General features: G+C 46.5%; 2 protein-coding genes across 20 annotated transcripts in view; one reads left to right on the forward strand and one right to left on the reverse strand.

The window, feature by feature from the left end:
• PAIP2B (poly(A) binding protein interacting protein 2B) overlaps positions 1-10,195 on the forward strand; it is a 32,062-nt gene extending 21,867 nt beyond the window's left edge. Inside the window, exons 2-8 of one of the 14 annotated variants that reach the window (XR_011426381.1) lie at positions 1,017-1,165; positions 3,424-3,600; positions 4,252-4,459; positions 4,546-5,139; positions 5,687-5,837; positions 7,945-8,131; positions 9,383-10,195. Coding sequence is in view for 1 of the 14 variants with exons in the window: in XM_070236261.1 (XP_070092362.1) it covers positions 1,025-1,165; positions 3,424-3,600; positions 4,546-4,602 (375 nt within the window). In the remaining 13 variants the exon portion in view is untranslated. Of the gene's footprint in view, positions 1-1,016; positions 1,166-3,423; positions 3,601-4,251; positions 4,460-4,545 lie in introns of all 14 variants that reach the window. The other 13 variants (XR_011426377.1, XR_011426382.1, XR_011426378.1 and 10 more) reach the window with 13 other exon arrangements.
• A 3,239-nt stretch (positions 10,196-13,434) lies between these two features.
• NAGK (N-acetylglucosamine kinase) lies at positions 13,435-24,565 on the reverse strand. 6 transcript variants are annotated; one of them, XM_070236258.1, is made up of 11 exons: positions 23,933-24,376; positions 22,990-23,143; positions 21,442-21,526; positions 21,199-21,297; positions 20,196-20,337; positions 19,288-19,398; positions 18,465-18,577; positions 16,053-16,140; positions 15,013-15,110; positions 14,432-14,510; positions 13,435-13,763 (listed from the first exon to the last, which is right to left on the reverse strand). In XM_070236258.1, exons 4-11 carry the CDS (start codon positions 21,256-21,258, stop codon positions 13,573-13,575), a joined length of 882 nt encoding a protein of 293 aa, XP_070092359.1. In that variant the 5' UTR covers positions 21,259-21,297; positions 21,442-21,526; positions 22,990-23,143; positions 23,933-24,376; the 3' UTR covers positions 13,435-13,572. The 6 variants fall into 6 exon arrangements, with proteins under 6 accessions (XP_070092359.1, XP_023474701.2, XP_070092360.1 ...); XM_023618933.2 differs by lacking the exon at positions 22,990-23,143 and having other exon boundaries at positions 24,292-24,565; XM_070236259.1 differs by lacking the exon at positions 22,990-23,143 and having other exon boundaries at positions 23,933-24,366.
• Between the last annotated feature and the right edge of the window lie 1,197 nt (positions 24,566-25,762).

Here is a 25,762-nt window from a genome sequence, read left to right on the forward strand (position 1 = left end):
TAGCTAAAAGTGACAAAATAAGGAATATAAATGGCCCGTACGTATATCTCAAAATATTCAGCCTCAGTAAATAGCAAAGAAATGAAAATGTAAATAATAAATTGCAAGTTTTCTCTTAGGAAATTGGTAGTGGTTTCAAAAATAATAATACTCATGAATGCAGAGGAACAAGCGCTTACTACTGGTAAGAATTTAAATTCTTATGGCAATGTGGCAATAAATCAAGAGTCTTAAAAAAACAAACATACTTTCCAATATAGCAGTTGTATTTCTAGGAGTTATCATTTGGAAATCATTAGAAAGGTGAACAAAAGAAGTTCATCCAACCTTCATAATACAGGAACGTTGGAAACACCCCAAAACACAGTATGGCTATATTAACCTAGAAATGAGAAAAAGCAAATGATGGAGCATCATGCTATTCCTGTAAGAGTGGATACTTGGGGAATGTGTGTGTGTATCTGCATACACATGGGGGAAGTCAGGAAGGTTATATGCACCACATTGTTAATTGTTTTTAATGTTGGATGGTTGGACAACTGGTGACCTTAATTTTCTTTTTGCTTATCAATACAATGAACATATACCATTTTTTGAAATGTGTTTTAAGCAAAAACAGAGCTTGAGAATCAGAATAAGGGGCAGTTGCTTAGAGTGTTTATTAAGAATGCACTTTCTCTACCCATTTAACTGTTAAGGAAGGCTTGTGAGCTCCATTAGGTTCTAGAACCTACAGAAATTTGGCTTGAAAAGATTCCCTGCCCCCCACTTGCCTAGAAAGGCTAACTGAGCCTAGACATTTTTTTCTTTTAACTTTTAAAGAATTATACATCTGTATAGTTGATAACTGCAGGATATGGTTAGCTATATAACAGTTACAGACTAGCAGTTTCTGTTCATCTATAGTTAATAACTTTAACTTAAAACTTCAGAAGCTTCTGGAAGAATATAGATGTTATAAGTTTTCACTTCCTTGATCCTTGTATCATTTTTTCCTTTCTCTTGCTCCTGTTTAGGTTCTGTCATGATGAATGGATCCAGTGTGGCAAATACATCACCCAGTGTAAAATCCAAAGAGGACCAGGGGTTGGATGGGCATGATGAGAAGGAAAACCCATTTGCAGAGTACATGTGGATGGAGAATGAAGAGGATTTCAACAGACAGGTAAAGAAAGAAGTGGAAGCCTACTGATATGTGTAACTCAACAGCTCTCCTATTTTACTGTCAGTCTGTTACAAAAGACATGGGTTCTTTGGCTTTAGAATAACTTAAAAATACATGGACGCCTGGTCTCGGCCGACCAAGAAGCATCTTCAGCTGGTAAGAGACCAGAGGGACAGTACTTGGGAGGAAGATACTGGTATTTTTCTACCACATTGATTAAAAGAGGATCTAATACCATGTGATCTGGTGTAGACTTCTGGGAAACAGCAGCTGTAAGCAGACAGGCCAGCCTGGCATGCCCCAAATGGGAACTCAGGGACTGGCAGAATGTGAGTCTGAGACAGAGAAGTGTGTTAGGTGTGGGAAGGTTAGACTACTTCAGCAAAGATTCAGCAGTAATTCATTGTCTTATATCGCTGCGATGTTAACAGCCCCAAGGTAAGCATTCCAGGTAGACAGGTGATTCTGTGACCACAGGATCCCTTCCATAGTGTTGCTCTGCCACCCCCAGGGCATTTATCAGCTGAGTAGCTGAAGGATAACTGGAAGTCTAGCCACTGGCAAAGGGAGAGAACTGAAAGCCAAAGCAAGGGATCTCCTTTTAACCAAATGATGCCAAAATACTCACATCACTTATGGGGATGTTATGTGATGAATAGTTATACAGCCATATCCAGCATGGGAGATGCGAAATGTGGGGTATTTTTTTGTTTTTGTCTTTTTTTGAGGAAGATTAGCCCTGAGCGAACATCTGCTACCAATCCTCCTCTTTTTGCTGAGGAAGACTGGCCCTGAGCTAACATCAGAGCCCATCTTCCTCTATTTTGTATGTGGGATGCCTGCCACAGCATGGCTTGGTAAGTGGTGTGTAGGTCCGTACCGGGATCCAAACAGGTGAACCTTGGGCTGCCAAAGCATAATGTGTGAACTTAACTGCTGTGCCTCCAGGCTGGCCCCCAAATTGTGGTTTTTAACTGAACAGCCTGGTGTTCTGGGAAGAAGGGAACAAGTTTAATGGGGGCAGCCAGCAGTTTCCACCCCAAGTGGGCACACTGTGTCATGATTTATGTGAATAGGACGTAGACCCTGCTTCCTGTCACAAGCCTGTGCCCTGGTCACGTTTTCATGGATTGTGCCTGTGAGTAAGGGTAGATTTCATAAGGGGGAGCACACTGTTATGCTCTTGAGGAGAGTCAGGGCAGATCGTGAGCATTCGTGTTAAATCTTGTGGCTTGGAAATATTTTGTGGTTATTATAAGAGCTTCATGACTATCTAATATATTTGAGATCAGAAACAGTGTGGCTGATTGTAACATTGAAATGCTGTTTTTAAGTCTTGCTACCTGTGACTTTTCCTTTGAGTTTATGAGATTAACTGTATTGGCTAGTTTGGGTGATTATTTCTGCTTGACCTCCCCTCTCATGGTGGCACTAGTGAGCTGCGAATCTGTCACCAGGCAGCCTGCAGGAAAGGGATGGTCAAATGTGAAGCAGGAGGCCTGTTAAAATTACACGCAATCTGTGGAGTGACCCATGCTCTTTACTGGAGTTGACAATGTCAGCAAAGAGGTGTAAAATATCCTATATATATATATGTCTTTAGTTTAGGGTAATCTTTATGAAATAGGGAATTGTTTAAATATTCCTATTATTTCTGCTTGTTTTGAAAGAATACTGCATTGATGACATCATTTTTTGTTGACATGCCAAAAAGTGTTTTTTATATCTTTCTAAGATTCTGGAAGTATTTTTCTCCCTTAGAGGCCTCATTACCAGAAAAGTGGGCCAGAAGCTGAGAGTTGGTTTTGATTTAATCTCCACTATCTGGGTAGTGGTCTAGTTACATGGTTCCTGTACCTTTTCCATACTTGTAAAATGGGAAATTTAAGAAATGTTGCTCTTAACAAGATTGAGAAAAGAATTTCACGCTTTAAAATGATTTTCTGTAAGTGCCACATGAATGGAAAATTTCTGTGTTACATGTTAGAGATCTTAAAAGATCTGTAAAGACCTGGAATTTCTGCTATTTTGAATACCTATTTCCTCAGTGTTATTGTTGATGGAATTTGGTAGAAAAAATTAAAAATTATATTTTTCTCTAGTCAGTTATCAGAAGCTTCTTAATTCTTAGTAGATCTCATACAAGGTCATTCTTAATTGCAGAATAGTAAACTTTGAAAGAGAGGGATGGAGAAAAAACTGGAAGGGGTGAGTCCCACTGGGACAGTAAGTCAGAGCTCCTCACCTTTGCTTGCTAGGTGGAGGAGGAGCTGCAGGAGCAAGACTTTTTGGACCGTTGCTTCCAGGAGATGCTGGATGAAGAAGACCAAGACTGGTTTATTCCATCACGAGATCTGCCTCAGGCCATGGGACAGTTGCAACAACAGTTAAATGGACTGTCGGTTGGCGATGGTCACGATTCTGAAGATATTTTGGTAAGAGCCATATGTAGTTCCACATGTGACATAGGGAGAAGAATATAGGATTTGGAGTCACAGACTCTTTTGCTGGCCCTGCAACCTTGGGCAAGTCTCTGGAGCCCTCTGAGCTGCCGTTTCTTCACTCATCACATGGGCATTATAAGAGGGTGCATTGAAGATACATTGCATCTCATAAAGCACTGTGAAAACACTGTTGCAGCATTACCAACTTTCGTTTTCCCCAGTGGGCTCTTCAAAGTAGAGTTGGGATTAAGGATGAAAAATTCAACATGGAAGAGGTTTGGTTTCAAATTGTCTTTTGCTGCTGTCCTTTCTTTTACTATCCCTCAAATCTGTATTTATAGTTTTGAATGATGCTGTTATAAAAATTTCCTGCTCATTTTAGAAGGAAAATACTCTTAAGAGGCCATTTTCCACTTAGAAGAATGGATAAATGAATTCCCTGCCTTCCATGTTTACTTAATGTCAGAATTCTGTGAGTGAGATAATTCTCACACAGCTGGTGTTCTGAATGATTGTGCCCTGCAGTTTACCAAGATTTTGCGTATTCACAAGAGTAGATAAGCAAAGAGAGTACAGCAAGATGAAAAAATAGCAACTGTAGTAACTGGCTTGATGGACTACTTTGATTCTCATTGATTTAAGGTACTCAGTGAATTGAAAAATTATCTTTGGAGTCAAACTTACAAGCCTCTAATGAAAACGTCATGAAGGGAACAGGAGTCTAAAGCAGGAAGGAGAAGATGAGATTGGTCGGGGCTTAGTATGTCAGGAGCCGTTGCAAGCAGCCCAGCAAAAACAGCCTGAGTTGCAAGAAATTCTCTTTTTTTCTCTCCTTGAGGCTGAGAGGAAGGTACTGGTAATAATGGAAGCAGGGAGAAAATAAGTTTTAAAATGCAGGTTTCCTTGGGATTTATTATCTCTTGATTCTTATTTCAGAGCAAAAGTAACCTGAACCCGGATGCCAAGGAATTTATTCCAGGAGTGAAGTACTGAGCTGACAGAAAGCTTTGAGGAGGACTTGTGTGTCCCCACATCTGGGGACAGCGCTGCACAAACATGCGGAGCTGAAGAGGGGGGTGGGGCGGGCGGGGTGCACAGCGGGGAGGGGAACAGTGGTTTAACTTGACACTGTGACTGGAGTAACTAATGTGCTCAGTCTTTCTCTGCAAGCCTCTGAGTGTTTCCCTTTTGTTCTACTGACTTTCACTTGGAGGAGTTTTCTATTATTATTACTAGATTTTTGAGTTAAGGAAATTGTAATCTTTTTTTTCCCCTCCATCAGGAATGTTCTGCTGTGTGTGTTTAAACAAAATAAGCTGACCAAGAAAATCTGGGTGTTTAAGAATGCCCTTCTCACCCTGCTGTATACTTACCAAGGGCAGTGAACACCTGGAGAACTACTTATCAAGTCTGTTAAGCTGCACGGCAAGAGGGACAAGTGGAAGTAGCAGGCGTTACAAACCAGAGTACACCGCTCAGCTCCCCAGACCCTTGGGGTTTCCTGCCATGACCTGGGATTATCAATGGCCTGTGAGCCCATGTCTCCCTGCCCTGAACCGTAACACAGACTTAACATACTGGTTCTCAGTAGCTCTTTTGGTGGTTGGTGAAAGTTGTAAATCAGAAGGGGAGGACTGTGGTGGTGATTGTCACTTGAATCATTCAGTTACTGTTGGCCTACTCTTAAGCCTCTGTTTACAGCTACCCTCAAACTCGTCCTTTACAAGGTAAAAGAGCACTAAGGTGGATTTGCCACTTTGCCCCTCGTGGTGTCTGGTCCCTTGTGTCCTTTCCACTCCAACCTTACTCTCTTTTTAAGAAAAGATATTGTTACCAAAGGTATATGAGAGGCAAGCTGTGTTGGCCATCAGCTTCAGGCTGGGGAAGTCATCCTTGAATCCTGTTAGTTATATCTTAAGTTTGTTTTGACAGTTTTTTCCCAGCCCCATGAAGACTTTGTCCTCTTGGTATCTTACTTCCCTTAGAAAGGTTTATACACTTTTACAAGTAAATATATTTTTCAGGACACTAGCAAGAAGCTACAGTCACTGTGTGGATGCTTCTCCCCACCTTACAGAATTATGCAGAACAACTCAAAATAAGCCCAGGAGAGTGAGTCCTGCTTGAACCAGCTGACTGTGTAACCCGCCAGAATGGTTTCAGCAATTACAAAGTTTTGCCATTCCCACACACCCAGCTTTGCAAGTTTTCTAGGTGGGGCTCTCTGGGTATGTTCCTTTTATCTTTTCTGCCTATAAGTCACATGAGTTTTTGTTGATACTCACGAGGAACTAAAGTGGGCACCAGGAGCTGCCTTTGTGTGACAGTGATGTAGGTGGCAAAGTCAGGTCTAAAAGAGAGCGTGTCTGTCCAGTCCTGGCATTCTCCCAGGACAAGGACTTGCAGAGGCCTGAGGAGGACAGTGGCTTCTGTGTGACTGCCACTGTGTTGTGTGATAGGCCTAACAGGAAAAGATCATGTAACTTGAAATAAAGTCTGTGCAAATTCAGTATGTGGATGTGGGACAGAGGTTGGAAGGAGAGGACTAGGGTCTGGAAAGCTTAAGAATTTCTCCTTTTTCTTATGAGCTCCCTTGTTGACCTTTTAACAGCCACAGGCTAATGTCTGATTTCAAATATGAACCCACATCTTTTCCTCATTTTATAGGATGGCATCGTTTGGAAAATGACCTTCCTTGTTAGGTCACATATCATAGGAGAGTAGCTTAGGGAGCTGGTATTGCCAGATGTGCACATTAGTTCCCAAAGCCTCTACCTCAAGAGAATGGAACTCTTTAACTCATTTTCAGGAAGGGCTGTGAATAAAGAAACTTTATTCCAGCTTCAGCTTTCAGATGGGGTTGTTTCCTCTAAGGAGAGGGCCTTGGAAGTGCAGAAATAGAGGTCTCGCTCTTCTGGGGCTGCTTTTCCTCCTTCAGTCTCCATTAGCTTGTCCAAGCTCGGAATTCTAAAGGCTGTTAGAAATGCATTGGGATTGCAGAAAAAGCCTTTTCTAGACCGTAGGTGTCTCCATCACCAACAGTACAATGGAGTCTTGTGTGGCTCCTGGTCTGGAGAGTCCTACAGGGGTCCAGATCGAGCTGTTTCTTCATCTGAAGAAGGCTTGCTCTTCTGACACCGGGATAGGCTAAGATGTCAGGTGCAGTCCAAAGGGTTTGACTTCCCATCTGCTGAGGGCTTCCGTCTTAGATGTCAGTCTTCAGTATTGTTTCACAGGCATGTTTGGTCAGGACTAAGCTTCCTGCCAGACGAGCAGTGGAACCTAGAGGCTGGACTTTCCAGTCCTATTCAGACACACAGTGTGCTGACTCTGGGATCAGGAATCAGCTAGCAATGTGACCCCGTTTTTAATGCGTAGGCTTGTGCTTCCAGTGGTTCCTCTTGTAGCCCAACTCTTTTCTCCATCTATTTTATGTTGTGAGGTGGGAGCCCAGTTGTCACCCAGATCACAGGCTCAGCTTTAGTTGGAGTTTGCCAACTCCTTAGCAGAAAATGCATGTGGATCTTGTTGGACTTTTCACTGGGGAAAGTCTGGGAGCCTCTGTCTCAGACTTTTTCTCCCAGGAGAGGTTCTGGGCGCAAGCCCAGCTGGACACCTTTGCCCTTTAAGGGTGAGGCTGGTATTTGTAAGTGATCATTTGATGTTGAGTTTAAGCCACTACCCTGTTGAAACTTTTTTATTGGCAAGTTGAAATTTGAGAATTTGTGTAGAAGCAGAATATGTATTTTTAATAATTGCCAATTCTGGCTGGTCCCAGTGTTAGTTTATTAATGATTGATTTCTGATTTTTGTGATTATTGGACTCTAAAACTCCAAGATGAAAACCATTTTCTCTCTTCCACTTCAAGGGGGAAGAAAGAAATAAAGGCAATGCCTTTTCAGTTTCTCCCGGCCTTTAACTGCAGAGAACTGGATGGATTTAGCCCAGGCCTGAGCACCTGCAGCTTTGGGGCCATGGGCCAGTTTCTGACTGCAGCACTTGACTTGTGGGGAACATATAAGGCCAAACCAAAAAAGATCATAAGGAAAAGGCTGGACCTTTGCAGCACCTGTAGTTTCCAAAGTCAGAACAGCTGGGGTCTCTTTAGATAAGGCTATAATGCCAACTACGGCTTAAAAGATGTTCTTAGTGAAACACCAAGCAGTGTTTCTAAAATCATGTGTTACTATAATGTCAAAGTTCTGTGTTGATTTTGGAGAGGCTGGGAAGTAAGGAGGTCACTTGAACACTCTGGGAATTAATATATGTCAGACAGGAAAGATGTGTGAAGGAGTAGTCAAAGGACACAGTTTGACTGAAATTTCTTGCATTAGGGCTGCTGAAAACCCCATGTCGAAACATCATGGGGAATCTACCCTGCTGTGATTGGAAGAGGCAAGTATTCTAGAAGGACCCCAGCATGACGGGTTACTAATGTTTCTTGGTTTGGTGATGTTACAGTATGGGAACAGGCAGAGACCTGGCAGATTTGACCATGATTTGGAGATGTGCACCTATTGGGTAAGACTGTATATCCCCAGCCACTCTCTGGGATAATGCAGACCTCATTGGTTTGGGAAGTGGGTGGAGAGAACAGGAGGATTGATCTGGTCTGGTGTGCTTTGGGAGCCTTGCCTCAGCCCACAGTTCCCGGTGTAAATCATGGCCATCCTCATTGCCCACAGGGATCATTAGTTCTCCTGGCTCCACCCTGTAAAGTATGCAGAGTACTTCCTGTGGCCACTGCTCTACTGCCTTGTAAATTTCATCCACAGACTTTGTTAGTTACAACTTTGAGAGAGTCCCCCTCCCACCCCCGCTTTGTTTTTAATCTTCTGTCTTTATTGCTCCCATCTGGAAGCTGCAATTGGTGACAAAGGATAGGGGAGTAGGAGGCAGACCGAACAAGATACTCAAGTCTCCTTCTTGCTACTTGGCCTTCAGCCCTTACCACCCAACCTCCTACTGCTGTCCCCAGTCAGTCTAGTTTTGAGGGGGGGGTCATACCAATAGGACAGCTGAGTACTATACACTGATCTCTAGGGTGTCAGCTAAGAGATTCACCACCCTACCCCTAGGGGACAGAAGAGAAATCTGCTAAGGGACAGATGCACCATCTTTACTCTAAAAGAAAAAGCCCCCTTAGATTTGTCATTAATAGGAGTCTCCTTTGTGAGATTTTCTGAGATTTCTTTCCCAGTCCTACCTTCTTACTGGCTACCTTTTATTTTAAAATAATGAAGAAACATTCTAGCTATTTGCTGTAAAATAGGACAGTGTTTTCACTCTGTAACTCAACACTAAGTGATAATCCTGCCCCATTGATTGTGAACCTTCAGAAATGTTTAATGCTTGATGGGTGGTTTGGGAGGCAAGGACTTTTTTTTTTTAACCAACTTTATTTAGGCATATTTTACGTATCATAAAATTCACTCATTTCAAATGTACAATTGAGTGATTTTAGTAACTTTCCTGAGTAGTGCAGCCATAACCATACTCAGTTTTAGAACATTTTCATCCCCCTGCAATAAGATCCTTCATGCCCATTTACAGGATAATCTCTGTTCCCAGCTCTAAGCAACCACTAATCTTCTGTCCCTATAAATTTGCCTTTTCATATCAATGGAATCGTATAAAGTGTGGTATCTTGATTCTGGCTTTTTTGACGTAACATATTTTTTCAGGTTCATCCATGACATATAAGGTGTGTTGGTAATTTGTTCCTTTTTATTGCCGAATAATATCCCATTGATAGATAATACATTTTGTCAGCAGGGAGTCTTTTAAACTTGGATTTCAACCTCCTGTGGTCTGAAAGGAACCCTCAGAACATAGAACTCACAGGGGAAGCTACTGTGCATGTCAAAGGAACTACTTATCAGAACCAGCTTTGTCATCAGAAGCTCCACATGAGGAGATTGAACTGCTGCAGAAATTTTTATGATAATCTTGCAACTTTTTTATAAGGAACTTTTGTGCTGTCTACATATCAGGACTTTTGAAGCATCTGATAATTTAATAAGTACGAGCATGTGTTTGACCAGAAAGTGAAACCATCAATACTATTTTGGATATTGTTTCCTCCTCGACTGGATGGGGGATCTCTGAGCTTTCCAAGTACAGTATTGTCTTCGTTACAAAGCTGAACATGTATTAAGGATCATGCTGCTTTTGTCGGACTGATTCGAAGGGAAGGAGGACAGCCAGCAGAGGAGGTCAAGAGGAGAAAGGGAGTAGAGTTTGTGGAACAAGAAGCCCCCAGGGGGGGTCTGTGCATGGCCCACCCATCTGTTGGTGTGGACGGTGAAGTGCTGATGGTGTCCTGGGGCAGCCCAGGTCTTGACTTTGTACCTTTATCCATTTTGCAAGTGTTTAGAAGCTGGTTTTGTTCCTTACGTTTTTTTCCCTAAATAAACATTACATGGTAGTTATTTAATACTTCTTTGGGGGAGGGGCAGGGCTTTAAAATTGAAGAAAATTTTCATAAAAATATCAAAAATGGAAAAAAGTTACTTTTTTAAAAATTTGCTATACAAACCAAATGGCAGCTGTTGAAAAATCTCAATAAAATGAGAATAAAATGCATTTGATGGCAGTGGTACCCTTTTTCCTGAGAGTGAGTCATTATATACCATACTACAGGGGGTGAATGTGTGTATATACAGGGTGGTATGTGTATGTTTGTGAGAGGTTTTTCGTCTCAAGATGGATTATAGTTTTAGTTGCATAATTTTCCATTCTAAATAGTGTTACAAAATAGTATAAAAGCATTGGCTTGGAAGTCACAGAGCTGGGTGAATCGCGCCTCCACCACTTTGTGCCAGTGGCCTGAAGGTCGCTTTATTTGTAAAGGTGCGACAACTCCCTCCTGGGGCTCTTGTGAAAATTAGACCAAATTTAATTTCAAAATACTGCCTGGCACATAATAGGCATTTAATACATGGTGGCAATAATGTGTACAGCTTTGAACAAAGAGGTGGTAACAGGAAATCCTTGGGCTTGAGGGGAAATTGGATAGCTGTTATTTTCCTGTTTCTGGGCAAAACTGACTCCTATCTAGAAAACAAAAGGCTTCTCTATCTACCCTTCAACGACTGCACAAGTTTGAGAGCCTGCTAGGTACCAGGCAGTGTCCTAGGTACCAGGGCTACTGGGTTAACAGGCAGACGTCGTCCCTGCTGTTTGGAGATTAGTTTGGTAATTCGTATTTACTTAGTTTACACCTAGCTTGAACCTCCCAGTGATTCTCTGAGGGGCTTTATCATATGGTAAAAAGATTGTTGGACCAGACCATAGCCCATGGGTTTTGCTTTGAGTGCTCTCATTTCTTTGCCTCCTTCCTAAAACCAGAAAAAAAAAATCTGAGCTGACTTGCCTATTTATAGCTTTTTGAGATACTAGTGATGTATATACAGGGCCTGAACTATTCACATCCTTGAAGAGGTGAATGCTGTATTCATTTTATAGATTTCATTAAACTTAATTGAAGTACGTTACAGAAAAGCTCAGATATTGTAAGGCTGCAGTTCTATAAATCTTCACCAACTTTCAGTTGGTATAAAGTGTAAGGGTATACTCATTTTCAATCCTTAGAGCACCTATCACAGCTAGAAGACATGCAGTGAGTATGCTGAATGAATGGTACAGATGATGCTGTGCTGTTCATGAGGTCACACAAGCCTCATTTGAGTCCAATTCTTGTTCCAAGCTCTCTTGCCTTGTCACAAGGCTGTTAACAGGCACAGATGAGATGAATATACCTATCTCCAATGTCTTGGGAATACAGAATCCCATTAATTGCTCCTGATATCTTATTAGGGACAGAGATGAGTTTAAAGGGGGAGAAGCATCAAAAATCACTTAGGATTTTCTGCACGGCAACCTCTGATAGTCTTACTAACTGGAGAATAAGCTACCTCATCACATCCCCTTTGGCTAAAGGAACTAGGAAGACATCTGACTTTAACATTAGCTTCATTTTCTCGGCTAACATTTATTCAACACTTATGTGCTGGGACTGAAAAATCAATCGAGATGTGCTCCTTGCTCTGCTCTAAAACCTCCATTGTCCAAACTGGAATAGTAGAATCTAGACAGTGATAAAGAAGAGTGATGGCTGTATCCTGAACATAAGGAGGTCTCTATCTACAAACTCTTCACTAAGATGAGTTTTAGATTCTAAATCCAAAATTCTGCTAAATCTTGGTCCTGAGATCATGTAAAAATACTTCTAAGCTCACTGCTCATTAGTGTTAAGACTACGACATAGAGCAAAGGCACCTCCTCTGTGTCCTTGTCTCTTTACAACCTTTTCACCAGATGACGTGTTGGAGACTTGCTGAGAGTTGGGCCCCAGTGGTTTGGACCCAAGCTAGATGTGACTATGGCTAGCTGTCCCTTCAAAAGGGACGTGGCTTGAGTTGTTATTGCTGAAAGCTCCAGCTTGCGGTGTTGGGCTAGAGGTGATGAGATGAGAGTGGCTGCCTTTCTGTTCCACACTGTGAAATAACAGTGTCATCTGACTTAGGAAACAAGTATCCATGACCCCTTTGGGGCCTACTCAGAACTCAAAAGCTGTCAAGTAGAGCTCCCTCAAGTGCAGATCCTGGACCTCTGCAGCAGAAATTACCCAAGGTATTTAGTAGAAATGAACATTCCCCATCTCATCCTTGACCAGTTGAATCAGACACCTTAGGAAGGGGGAGAAGACAGAAATCTGAGTTTAAAACCAGCTCTAGAATAACTGATGCACGTAAGTTTGAGAACTGATGTCCAGGACATGGCCCACGCCTTCTAACGGCTCACACTCTCAACACTGTAGAGGCAGCCACTGTGGATCAAGACTATGCCTTAGGGGCCAGCCCGGTGGCGCAGCGGTTAAGAGCGCCCATTCCGCTTCAGCGGCCCGGGGTTCACTAGTTTGGATCCTGGGTGCGGACATGGCACCGCTTGGCAAGTCATGCCGTGGTAGGTGTCCCACATATAAAGTAGAGGAAGATGGGCATGGATGTTAGCTCAGGGCCAGTATTCCTCAGCAAAAAGAGGGAGATTGGCAGCAGTTAGCTCAGGGCTAATCTTCCTGGGAAAAAAAAAAAGATTGTGCCTTATAGACTTCACCAAGCAGCATGAGCAGCTGAACAGAAAGCTTTGGACTTGTCTTTACCCATCAAACCACAGTATCCAGAGGAACCATGTCTGCTCTTCACAGATGTTCATCATGCCTGGTGCCACACAACAAACATGAAGTGTCAAACACTAAGCAGAGACAGGCTAGGAGTTGCTAGGAACAGGTAGGCCACCTACTTGTCTGGTTGCCCTTCTTAGATCTTGGCCATCTTCATAACCTCTCGAGAACTCATTCAAGTGGAAAAACTGCAAAATGTGCCTTTTTACCTCTAAGTACCATATCCAGTGAGGTAAAAATTCTCCCAGACTAAAACTGTCCCCTGTCCCCTAAATCCTCATGGGACTATCAGGAGACTGTGGTATGTCTAAGGTTACTCTCGGTGATGTTTTGCATGAAGAACATTTAGTTTCACTGAAAATGGTCAGGCAGGGATCACTACCCACTTTGATAGGAGAAAACTGAGATCACAGGTTAAGTGGCAGCCACATAGCATATAAGTACGCTAATGTGGGGCAGGGGTGGCACACAGATAAATTATCTGCCCAACTGCATGGTGGACAGATTCCAGACCACGGGCCAAGCACCTAGGGGTGGGGCTTTAAACCTTGGGCTAAAACCATTCCTGAGCCCTCTGGGATATGGGCTGGCAGGTGCACCGAGGATGTACACAGCAAGTGTGCTTGATAACACAATCCAATTGGGAGTGGGTAAAGTGCGTTTATTTTCTTCTATAGGTGTTTCTCTTTTTTAAAAAAAGGAAAAGAAGAAAAAGCTTCCTCCCTTCCAGCACCCAATGTCCACTGGGCTTGGAGGGGGTGGAGCCTGGGCCAGCCCCCTAGGAGAAGGTGTAGGAGTAGAAGGCAACGGCATTGACGCTGTAGTCCATGGGAAGGAGGTGCCCGATGTGCCTGGCCCCTAGGCTGGCCCCGCCCAGGGCGGAGGAGTGCCGCAGCTTCATCAGGGTGAAGCTAGAGAAGGAGCTCTGGGCCTGGATCTCTCTGCCCTGGGTCATCGCCAAAAGGAAACCTGGAGAAAAAGGACAGGGGTGAGAGGAGACCAGCAGCTTCTGGTGGAGACCAGGGAGGAGGAGAGGACAAAGAGGGAGGGAAAGCAGCAGCCCAGGCCCGGAGGCATTCCTGTGGAGTCCCAGAGGGGCCCACGTGCCGAGTCCCTAACAGATGGTGCACCAGGGTCTGTGAGCCCAGTAACGGCTGTGGGCTACTGGAGCCAGCAGCTGCCAAGCAGCTGATGCCAGGAACTCCAAGGTAGCAACAGGGGTCCTCAAGCTACTTCAGAAAGTCTAATGGAAATCACACAGCCACCTGAAACAAGGCTGCAAGGGTGAATGAAGAAGGCACGTTTCATTCTCTCTGGCTAGGATCATGCTGACTGGGGATGTCACCACATGCTGGTCAGAGCTCTGATTTTAAGTCAGATTCATCTTTAAAGTGGGGCTCATTTAATAAATCCTTTGGAAAAGAACATCTTTTTAAGAGTTCAAGGAAGCTGGACGGGACATTGTAAAAGGCTCCCTGGCAGAGTGAAAGTTGAGGTCCTTGGCCTGAAGCATCAACAGCCTGTCCAGGCCTCAGGGCCCAGGTCCTCCCTGGGGCAAGCAGCTTTCCTGGGCCACCTCCTTTCCAGCCCCATCCCTTGCCGTTGCCTGCTCCCTCCTGCCCCTACCCCGTACTCACCTTCCTTCAGCAGCTCCCAACTCTTCCACACAGAGCCCACACACAGGATGGGGAGGCCGATCTCCCCTTGGAACAAGACCTGGCGGAGAGCGGAAATGGATATTGGGGGCGACAAAGCCTCTCCAGTGCTAAAGGGGGTAGTTTCTTAAGGTCAGCCCACCCTATCTCAGTTACTCTCCCTCTAGCCAAGAACCAGAAAGTGGACTCAAGAAAAAAAGGGAGGAAAACGGGGAGATTCATAAAGGCAAGGGAGAGAAGGGAAAAGAAAAGGGTTAAACAACAATACAGAGGAAGGAAAGAAGCAGGGGAAACAGAAGCATGACTGACGAAAAGGGGACCGTGCATGTACCACATTAAACCAATTTACTACATATAAATAAAGATTACAGACCAACCAGAGGGGAGGCACTGGATCAAAGAACTTTTTTTGTTACAGACTTTCTACAGAATTTTTCTCACACCCTAAGTTCATTTAAAATCATATTCAATTTACAAAGTTTGATGGGACAGTCCCATCCCTAATGAGAAAAGGCCAAATCCGGCCCAGCAGCTCCCAGTCTCCAGTTCCCACCTCAACTCACCGGGTCAATCTCAGGCAACACTGCCACAACGTGCCTGCCCAGCATCTCCCCAGCCTTCCTGAAGATATAACGGGAAAGGGGATCTCCCTGCTGGGCACCTGTGGGAGGAGAAGGGAAGGGAGTGGTGAATACCTGGAAGCCGCCAGTCCTGAGTTATTCTCTCTCTCTGTTGCAGGGCAGCAATGGGGGGACCACCTATCACTAACAGACGTCTAAGTCAGGAATGGATGCCCACCTCGTGGCATGTGGGTAAGCAAGCCTCCAAAGCTGCCTCTCCGTCCTCACTGCCCCTGCCCTCACCAGGCACTTCCAGCCTAGGAGGGGTGTCCTGTACAGAGGTGGCTCATTCCAGGCGCCCGAGAAGGGCAGCCCCACCAGAGCACACTGGCACCTGCTTTGTATTCCAGCTTACGCTCAGTTATTGAGTCTGTCCCTGAAGGTCTCTCAGCTCTGGGCACCCAGGACTCCACTCGAGCAGGTGGCTGGTGCTCCTGCCGGGGCCCCCACCCACTTCCAACAGTCTGCTGTTGGTCAGCCCCTTCCCAGCTCTGCTCTGAAAGGGTCTCAGTCCAGCAGGATCTAAGAGGGGCCTACAATGCCCTGAGGCTGCAAGAATCCAAATTAAGGGAGTATGGACCATAAAGTGGAGAAAGAGTAATGTACAAGCCCTATGGTTCAGCTTCTCCTGACACCCAACCAAATCTGCCTAACCTCTCCATGATCTCCTAGTTCTTTACATATCATTGGTTTAAAAAAAAGAAAAAGTTATAGATTTGCCCAAAGGGCAACTACTTTATAAATTTCTCAGAAACAGACATACAGCCTGCACAGGCCATGATAGCTGTCAACATAGGTTATATAAAACAACTGTCAACATAACCCACATGTCCTTCAGCCTCCAACTAAGGCCCATGGTGGCAGAGAACTGAGGTCACTTGGTCAAAGGGAAATTGCCAGTCCCCATCTGAACCCTACTCCACCCCCTAATTAGGGAAGTCTGGGGAACAAAGCCAAATAAAACCCTGCCCAGCCTCCAGTACCTTCTGCAATTTTCCGGCAAAACCCAGCAAACCTGCATTTATCAAAATCCCTATACAGGTGAGTGAGGATTCCTAGCCGATCTGGCACCTGAGAGACAGAGAAATGACACAAGATAAGTCATTAGAAGCGAAGGAAAATTCCCAATCTGCTCACCCAAGTTGGTCTTCCTGATGTCTCTACTGTTAGAAAAGCTAGAATAATGTTGTTTTATTTTTAAAGCCATACTTATTTAGTTTGCTTAATATAAATTTTTCATACATTGATCACTTGACCTTATAAAAAAATGTATTCCTTCTTTTCTTGAGGAAAATTAATTAATAAAAGAATACTTATGGGGGCTGGCCCAGTGGCATAGCGGTTAAGTTCACATGCTCTGCTTTGGCGGCCTGGGATTTGGCTGGTTCAGATCCTAGGCCTGGACCGAGCCCCACTTATCAAGCCATGATGTGGCAGCATCCCACATACAAAGTAGAGGAAGATGGGCACAGATGTTAGCTCAGGGGCAATCATCCTGAGCAAAAAGAGGAGGATTGGCAGCAGATGTTAGCTCAGGGCCAATCTACCTCAGAAAAAAAAATAATAATACTTATGTATTAGGGAAAACAAAAAATGAGATGTTCTAATTTTTTTATTAAATCAGATATTATCCATCTCTACCTGATAAAAATTAATTCTTTTGAAGCTCATGTGTCTTTGATAGGATTCCTAGAGAAGTTACAGCTGACAACTGATAGCATAGTGGCAATCACTTAAAAGAGATGATAACTACATATATGGCTTTCTGTTCAGAAATGATACTGTCTCCTTAGGGTTTCTTTCTTTTTTTTGTCAAATGCGGTAACATTGGTTTGTTGATTTTATTTATTTATTTATTTATTTATTTAGCTGAGGAAGATTCGCCCCGAGCTAAGCTAACATCTGTTGCCAATCTTCCTCTATTTTCTATGTGAGCCGCTGCCACAGCATGGCCACTGACAGATGAGCGGTGTAGGTCCACACCCAGGAATTGAACCCGGGCCGCCAAGTGGAGCGCACCAAACTTAACCACTAGACCCCTGGGGCTGGCCCATGTTTGTTTTTTTAAGCTCTAGAGAGTACAAGGATTTTAGCTTTCTCATTTGAGGAAAGTTCTGTTTCCCCAACATGGACTCCACTGCTTCTTACAGACTAGCCTGGAGCAGCAGAGCACAGGTCTGTGCTCACCAAAGTGTGTTCTATAGTTCCTTGAGGTGCTCTTGAAAAGACTTTTTCGGTTAAAGGAATCTAAGGACCTTTTCCCTTAGAGTCACAATGCACATTAGCAAATTAAAGGCTCTGAGAAGTCCTGACCCAAGAAATCTATTTGTTTCTCCCCAACTTATTTGACCAAAGAAGGTCCTTCTTCCACTCCAACAAACTTACACAGCCATAACGCCTCTGAAGGTCCTGAGGAACCAGTGATTGCCCAGCACACACTATTAAAATGGAGAAGGGAGGGCTAAAGTTTGAGCCCCTACAGCAATGTATTAACCATATTATACACACTATCTCATTTAACCCATGCAATGACTTTACAAGAACAACTAAAGGATAAAAAGAGGGAGCAGTAGACATATTAGTAGGGTTTAGAACCAATCTGCTGAGTCAGGATAGAGTTAAGCTATCAGCTATAGGAAGTGATTTCTCTTCCTGGTCCCTCCCTATTCCTCACCTTGGCCCAGGCCAGAGCTCCTCTTTAATCATCAATCCCTGAGCTATGAGAACACAGGTCCTACTTCCCAGCATCTCTAATCTCCTTCCCTGGTCCAGGCCCCAGCTCACCTACATGGCTGTCACTCAGAGATGTCTATCAAATAAACTTATCTTCCTTCTCCTCTCCCACCTTTGACCTCTGGTCCAGCTAACAGCCGCTGTTTCCTAACCCACTACAAATGAGCATGGCCCAGGCAAGGACAGTCAATCTCCAATGCCCTGGGTAGGAGGCTGTCCCTCCCCAAGAACTCTCCCTGCCCACCTCTTTAACGAGTTCTCCTCTCTGACCCATACAGGCCAGAAGCAGCCTACTGTCCAACACGTGCTCAGACTGTACCTGCTGTCTCTGTCTCTGTGTGCACTGTCTCATGATTTCACCCTGCACCTCTCATTCCAGCCTAAAACGGTATCTGCCTTCACCTCCCAGCAGCGTCTAGCTGCCCAAGAATGAAGTCTTATCCCCAGCCTACCCTTTCCTCATGCCTGACACCCTCCTGGAACGCACTGCCCACATCACTGTGAATCCTGTCCTCACCTACGACTTCTCCATCCTACAACTCAGATCCACAATTCACCCCAACTTCCCTTTCACTCACCCAGTGCCTCCCCTGCATTCACTCCTGCTCAGCTCCCACTGCCCTATCCCAGGTGTGAGTGTTTACCAGGGGCAGAGGGAGTACCTGGAAATAGCTGAACATGGCCTGTTTGACGTAGCCAATGTCATGAGGAGCCGCCTCTAGGTTGTCGATGGAGTCAAACACAATTTTCACTGCTTGGTGTGCAATCCAGTAGGCTGCAGAGAGCAGAAGGCTAAGATGGGGCAAACTCCCCGAGCTCACAGGGAAGGAAACCCCGACCTAGACAGTGTTAGTGACCACCTTGGGTATTACAGCAAATTAGGTGTCCCAATTCCTAGCCTGGGGGCTCTAATTAAACTGTATCTGATTGATCAGCAGAAGGGAAAGCTGGAGGGGGAAGACAGAACAGGTGAGGCTGTGTCACACCAGTTCCTACCCAAAAATAAAACAAGGTCAGTCTGGTGTCACTCAAACCACTGGAGTCACTGCCATGAGTTGGACCCCAAGGGCCCCTATGAAAATGTACACCTGCTTCCGATGAAGAGGTGATGGTGAGTGGAGTTTCTATACCCTTTCTCACTAGCAGACTGGTACGGCATCTCCTGGCATCTGAGGCCTTGTCCTGCATAGTGTCAACTCCTCCCTAAGGACTCCAAAAGTCAACACAGGTAGGCAATATCTATTATGCTGAGGCATGAATCTGGATCCTGGGTACAAATCACTGCTGAAGAGTAAGACCAGCCACTAGTTCAGCATTCACATCTCTATGATAGTCACTATTCTTTACTCAGAACCATCAGTTCAGAAGCTGTCCCCAGAGAGTCCCAAGGGGTCAACTGGCCGATGGTAGGGGAGAGGAAGATGGGGAGACGCAGGAAGGGAAGAGTCCAGGACCCTGAGGGAGGCCCTGCTGGCATGAGCTCACCTGAGCCCTCGTCCCCCATCATGTGGCCCCAGCCACCGCAGCCACTCTCAGAGCCATCAGGGTTGATGAGCCTGCAATTGGAGCCTGTCCCAGAGATGAGCACGATCCCACCTGGAAAAAGGGCACAGGAGGCTCAGTGTGGCCAAGGCCTTGCACAAAGCACAGCTTCCGAATGAGGAAAGACGGAACAGAAACCAGCCCCAGGCAAAGGGATCTCCACCCAGTTTTGTAGAAACCGAGCCCAACTAGTTTCCTGCCTGAAGGTGGAGGGCCTGGGTCTCATAGAAACTCCAATCACAAAGAGCCCTTCGCTGGGGGACAAAGAGGAACCTGAGTCTGTCTCCTTGCCCAGCCAGCCTTCAAGTGACTACCTGCTTTATTTGGTACTACTATGTGCCAGGGACCACCCCGTCCACACAGTGATACTCACTCAATAACCCTAAGCCACCTTATGAATACACTTGCCCCCATTTTGTAGATGAGGAAACAAACTCAGAGTTCCATAACTTCTCTGAGATGGGACAGCTGGCAAAATAGGAGCTGAGATTCAAATGCCCATTCCATGATACCAACGCTGTTCACGCTCCCATCACAGAGCTGCTCCCATTTTCTTCTCAGCACTTACTGCTTTCACCAGCCAGCCGCATCTCAACACTGCACTGCCCCAGGGGCGCCCTGCTCTGGAACGGAGTCGTGTTTGACTCCACTCCTTGCTTCCCATCAAGATACCCTTCCTGCCCCCTCCTGTCCAGTCCTTGCTCTGACAGGGACTTAAGCTAATGAAAAGAACTGGGGGGAGTATGGAGCCCACCTTCCAGATCTTTGCAAAGCAAGTTCTGCCAGCTACATCTAAGGGGTTTTCCCAGTAACACCACTTCTCAACCTCACCCATCCCTCCACCTCCTCACCATCCGGCGTAGCTGTGGCGATGGAGCCGGCGGCGTCGGTGGTGATTAAGTAGCTTTCACTCAGGTAGGGAAATCGGTCCCTCAGCTCCTCGATCAGGATCCTCACCGCGTCCTCCTGCTCCCCACCGCTCAGGGATAGGCCCTAGGCCACGCGGGAGGTGAGCGAGCGAGCGAGCAGGGCCCCAGACCCAGCTCCTTTCTCAACCCCCTCCCCTCCTGATGCCTGCCCCCTGCTCTTTACATCTGGGCATATCCTGCTCATGTAGCCCCAGTCCTCCTTCCACCCCACACAGTGACCCATGAGAAGGATGTGGCTGCAAGAACCTGGACCAGGAATGGACGGAGAGAGGAGATTCAATAATGCCATGTATCGAGCTTGGGAGGACAGGAGTGCCCTTAACAGCAAAATCAGGCAGGAGAGCAAGTTGCAGCAAGATAAGTTGAGGCAAGATAAACTCCATGGAATACACACTGGGCCTGCAGAACATCTCACTGAGGGTATGTCCAGGGACTAGCCAGAGCTACAGCAACTTGGGAGAAAGGTCTGAGCTAGGAATAACGGCTAACGTTTAATTTTGATTAATTAATTAATTAAATTTTAACAAGTGCTTATAGATCAGGCTCTACGCTAACCACCTTGGGATGTATCATGTCATTTTACTTTCCCAACAATTCTGAGATAGCTAGTTATCTGCATTTTCCAAATGAAGAAACTGAGGCTCAGAGAAGGTACGTAACCTGCTTAGGGTCACACAGCTGTTGAAATGACAAAATTGGGATGCAAACCAAGCACTCAGTGGCTCTCCAAAACTCTGTGCTCTTCCAATCCTTGTGGCTTGTAGGCGACAACTGAAGCCACAAGAATGAATAAGATCATGTGAGTTTCTAGACCAGAGACTAAGCCCTCAAAGCCTTTCCCTCTGCAAGTCACTCACTCATCTAGTTCAAACCCGCTGTCTCAGCATCACTGTGACTTAATTCTCAGGCTCTACCCCAGACTCACCAAGCTTCGTAGAGGTACCAGAGGATCCACCCCTGCTTTCCGTTTGGCCCTGTTCACCATCTCGTTGATCCTCTCCACACACTTGTCTGTCCCGATCAGCTGGCCCCAATCAAGGGAAGGAGGAGTTACGAAGGCTTGCATGACCTACAGGCTGCTGTACGAGCCCCCAGCCACCACCTTAACAGGAGTTACAGAGAACAAAACCACAACCAAGCCCGCTCATCCCTTCAGTGTGGCCTTTACCCAGTGGTTTGTGCTGAGTCCATCCACTTCTGCCAGGATCTGCCCATCTTCTGAGAGTAAAAGGACCTTGGACCGTGTGCCTCCCCTACAGAACACAAGGGGGCACTCAGTCTTGCTCAGAAAAACCTGCAGGTTCAGCTAAGCTTGTGTAGTACTTGTCACAGACAGAGTCCAGGGCAATGGTGACCGCTTTAGCAAACCCAATCACCATTCCCAAATCCACCTCTGTGGTTTGGTGTCTGCTGTGTTCTTGGACTGAAACATAGTTCCTGCTCAGCTTCCCTTGGGGATGTCCTACTTATCCTGCAAGACCCTACTTATATATCACCTAATCCTTGAAACCCCTGAAGTGTGGCCCTCCCCACCTGGCTCCATTAGTTAAGCCATGTCAGTGTCCCCATAACTCTCAAAAATTCCTCTGTATCCAGTGTGATTAGTAGTTTTCTTGCCTGCTTCCTGCTAGACTACAAGCTCCATTAGGTTAGGCTCTAGATCGTTTATCTAGTCTCACGCCTAGCACAGGGCCTGGCAGAGGCAGTACTCAGTAAATGTGACTAAAGAGAATGGCACATCTCTCTGCTTCTCTCACAATAGCTAAAGGCTGCCTTTCAAGACTCAGCACCAGCTGCAAGGTCTTCAAGACACCCTTGTGAGAAATCCTGACCAGATGGCAGGGAGAGTTTATACCTACTTAAGCAACTAAATGGTCAAATGCTTATTACTGAGGGAAGTGGGAGTTTGGAGGGAGGTCTGCGGGGGAGTGATGTATGTTTCGTTATTCATCAGTACTTTTAGGACTATCGGAAGAGGACAGTGAAGACCTGCTGACCGAACTCAAAGACGACAAGAAGTTTCAAGGGACAGTTAATGCACGAGGTGGCAGACTGAACGTCCAAAAGAATCTCTTGACAAACTGAAAAAGTGGGTCACATCTTACAAAGGCATATAACAAGGATCAATGCAAACTCCTGTACTTAGTCTCTTTTAAAAAGTGCAATAGATTAAGGATGGGGGAGATTAACCTTAATGATGCATGTGAAAAAAAGACCTTGGGGTCTCTGAGTCAACAGCGAGATGTGGCTGCCAAAGAAGTGATCCAATCTCAGATTCAAAAGGAAGTGCCCTGGCTGAGACAACAACCACCCCCTGTTATGCCCTGATTTGACACACCCCGATTCACAGAACGTTGTCACCGTCAGGGGATCTGGCGATCATCTCCTTCATCACTCTCCCTATACATATGGGGTAACTGAAGCCCAGACAGGGCAAAAGTCTTGCCCATATTCAAATCGAGGGGCAAGAGCTATTACGAAAAGCCCAGTAGAGAAGCTTCTGAGCAGGAAAAACGCAAGAATAACAGACGGTTGGATCTATCGTGAGGAGCCTGGAGTGCCGACAACAATGGAGAGGTTTCAGGCATCAGGATAGGCCAGCACTCTGGCTCGGAGTTGCTCCAGCTCCCAGATACCCTCCGGCAAAGATCTTTGTCACAGCTGCCACCACACTCCCACTCCTCACCCCCCAGACCAGCAACTTTACACCTGACACCTGTTCTGCAAAACTCTCTGCGGGGTCGGGAACGGGTAAAAGGAACTTCTCCAGCGGGGGTCGTTGAAGCAGGTCTTTCGTGGGAGAAAGGGGCGTGGTTCCGCCGTGAAACACAAAGGACCCCCCCGGGGTGTGGTCGTGGTACACGCAGTCCCTGCAAGGCACATGCCCGCGCGCTGAAGGGCATCGCCGCGCGTGCACACACCCCTCGTCCGCAAGGCCACGCAGCCCAAAAGCACAAAGTGGCCAGACCCTGATGCGGGGGACCACCAGCCTGCGGGCCGGGCCACAGCCTTCCCTCGGTCCCGCCCCCGGACCTACTGTGGCCCAGGCCGCTTGCAGGCCGCCCACCCGGACTCCCTCTGCCCGGCCGCACTCACCCCTCCACACCCCCGTAGAGAGCGGCCATGCTACCGCTCCAGCCGCCGCCGCCGCTCCCGCCGTCGCTCCCGCCGTTTGCTTCCCTCCGGCCGGCGCTTCCCTCCCTCCCTCCCGCCCGCTCGGCACCGCCCCGCGTCACGTGAAGGCCAGCGCGGTCCAGCTGACTTCGAGGACGCGTGCGCGGGGCGTGGCGCCGCGAACCACAGGCTGGCCCCGCCCCGGCAAGTCCTCGGGCTGAGCGAGTGCGGGCCTCAGCGGCGCCTTCGGACCCGGCCAGCCCTTCCCCACCCCCGGGACCCTACTTCCGGAGATGGACACCAGAGCCCAAACGGAGGAGCCAGAAAGGGGTGTCCGTGTGGGACCCGCTGGACACGTCACCGCCCTGCCCATTCTTCACCACCCGGAAGTTGCTGGCAGCCCAGCCTGGCGCATGCGCACTGCTGTGAGCCACGTAGGCTGTCCGTGACGCACACAGTGACGCACGCAGGGCAAGACCCCCTACCGGGTGGCGGGGTGGGCTCAGGGGAGCGGCGCAAGCAAGTCTCGGGGTCGTTAGGCCTACCCTTAAGCTGTGAACCCTAATGTTCAATCCAACACCTGCCCGGCGGTGGCGGGAGTTGCACGTGCACACACAAACACCGACGCAGGCTTCCCTCTGTACTCGTGTGACCGTGTACCCGGGAGTAACTAGAGGCTGCCTGGGGAAGGGCGAAAGCCTTCCAGGCTGTCCTGGCAGCCCAGCTTGTACCACCGGCCCGTTGCAGCTCCTCGTTGCAGGGTGTTTGCGGGGCATAGACTACCCGGCAAACTAGCAGATACGGTTTTACAAGCCGGTTGTTGCCCTCCAGCCACCACCCCGCTCCCCTTCCTTACAACAGGGTCGGAAAAAGGAAAGGGAGCGCGAAGCGGGAAAACACTGGCCAGGTCTGGGAGTCGAGCTGGGGCTCCTGCGGGCGTCCGCGGGCTCTTCCGGGCGTGTCTGGGCCCGCGAGGGGCAGCTTCGCGGGCCAGGAGGCGGTCAGCTGCCCTTGGCATCTCTTCGGGAACATCAGCCTGGGGACAAGTCGTTCGCAGGGCAGTCCTCAAGCTGGCCTGTCCCCCGTTCCCATCCCCATGCCCCCTGCTTGCCTGCCTTCTTCTTATAGGGAAATCCTGCGCTAGGAGCTTCTTTCCCTGACTGGTTATGCTTCGGTATGAACATTTGGCGTATGTGTGCTTTTGAAACTAGAAGAGAGGAGTCTTTACCTTATTTCTTACCCATTTGGGACGCTGAAACACTACAATGTAACCTGTAAGAGTAATTAAAAAGTGAATCACTACGTGATAGTGAATCAGAGAGAGGGATAGGCTTTTTTTTATCCTCCCGTCAACCTACAAAAACAGAAGCAGTTTAAGAGGCAAAGCGTTGATTTGGGATCAAAGAATCTCAGTTCCAAGAGCACAGATTCAGGTAGAAACCCAAATAGTGTCCCGATTACAGGAGAGGGGGCTTAGGGTTTTTACGGGGAAAAGGAAGGATGAGGTGAGTTGTATTAAAGAAGAGTTCAGTGGTGCTAGATGAGGTCAGGCTAGTTTTATGCCTCATAGACTGGTTTGAGGTTCGATCATCAGGCAAAAAGCTGGACTTGTGCTTCCTTTATTGGTTAGCGATCAGGACGTGAATAAATTCCAGTTCCACTAGTCTTCACAAACAGGATGTTTTTGTCCTTACTGGCTTCTTTGGAATGTTGGTTGTTTGGTCCAGTTTGGAAGTTAAAGAAAAGAAGACGTGCAAGGCAATTCCTCTGGAATAGCTGCCCCGGCCCTGTTTTAATATGGTTCCACTCCTGTCGTCTTTCACATTCACCTGTATCATTTACATCCATAACAATCAGAGCTGGAAGATGCTTAATCCAACAGACACATATTTTTACAATAATGGTGCTGATTCTAGTGAGATTAAACTCGGCAGAATTTTTGGAGGAGAGGAGATTTTTGGAAGCTTTTGAGAATGTGGCTTTTCATGTGCTAGTGCAAGGAGCCTTGGAACTTATATGTAAGATAAAATTCACGTTTCCCTTTGTATTGCTTGTTTAGAAAAGGGAGCACAAGAGAAAGTGCCCGGGTTTGAAGACAAGGATTGAGTTCACCATTTACTAGCTGATAATTTTGGATGAATTACACATAATTGCTACTGCTTTTGCTGATCCACAAAATGGAGATGATAAACAGCCACCTACTGAGGCTAACACGAGATTTAAATATTAAAAGAGTTCGGGAAACCATAAAGTACTACACAGATCATAACTAATTTTTATTCACATTACTTCTTAGCATGTGCTGTCCAACACAGTGACCACTAAGCGCTTGAAATGTGGCTAGTCCAAAATGAGATGTGCTGTAAGTGTAAAAT

The sequence above is a fragment of the Equus caballus genome, chromosome 15 (assembly GCF_041296265.1).
Source record: "Equus caballus isolate H_3958 breed thoroughbred chromosome 15, TB-T2T, whole genome shotgun sequence".
NCBI lineage: Eukaryota > Metazoa > Chordata > Mammalia > Perissodactyla > Equidae > Equus > Equus caballus.

What these genes read in the sequence shown, in the direction of transcription:
- NAGK (XM_023618933.2), bottom strand. Translation starts at nt 24,419, where the DNA reads ATGTTCCCGAAGAGATGCCAAGGGCAGCTGACCGCCTCCTGGCCCGCG. An exon ending in CGCCACAGCTACGCCGGATG is followed by an intron (nt 19,399 to 20,195) that starts GTGAGGAGGTGG and finishes CCCTTTTTCCAG; the next exon opens with GTGGGATCGTGCTCATCTCT. An exon ending in GATGGGGGACGAGGGCTCAG is followed by an intron (nt 18,578 to 19,287) that starts GTGAGCTCATGC and finishes TGCTCTCTGCAG; the next exon opens with CCTACTGGATTGCACACCAA.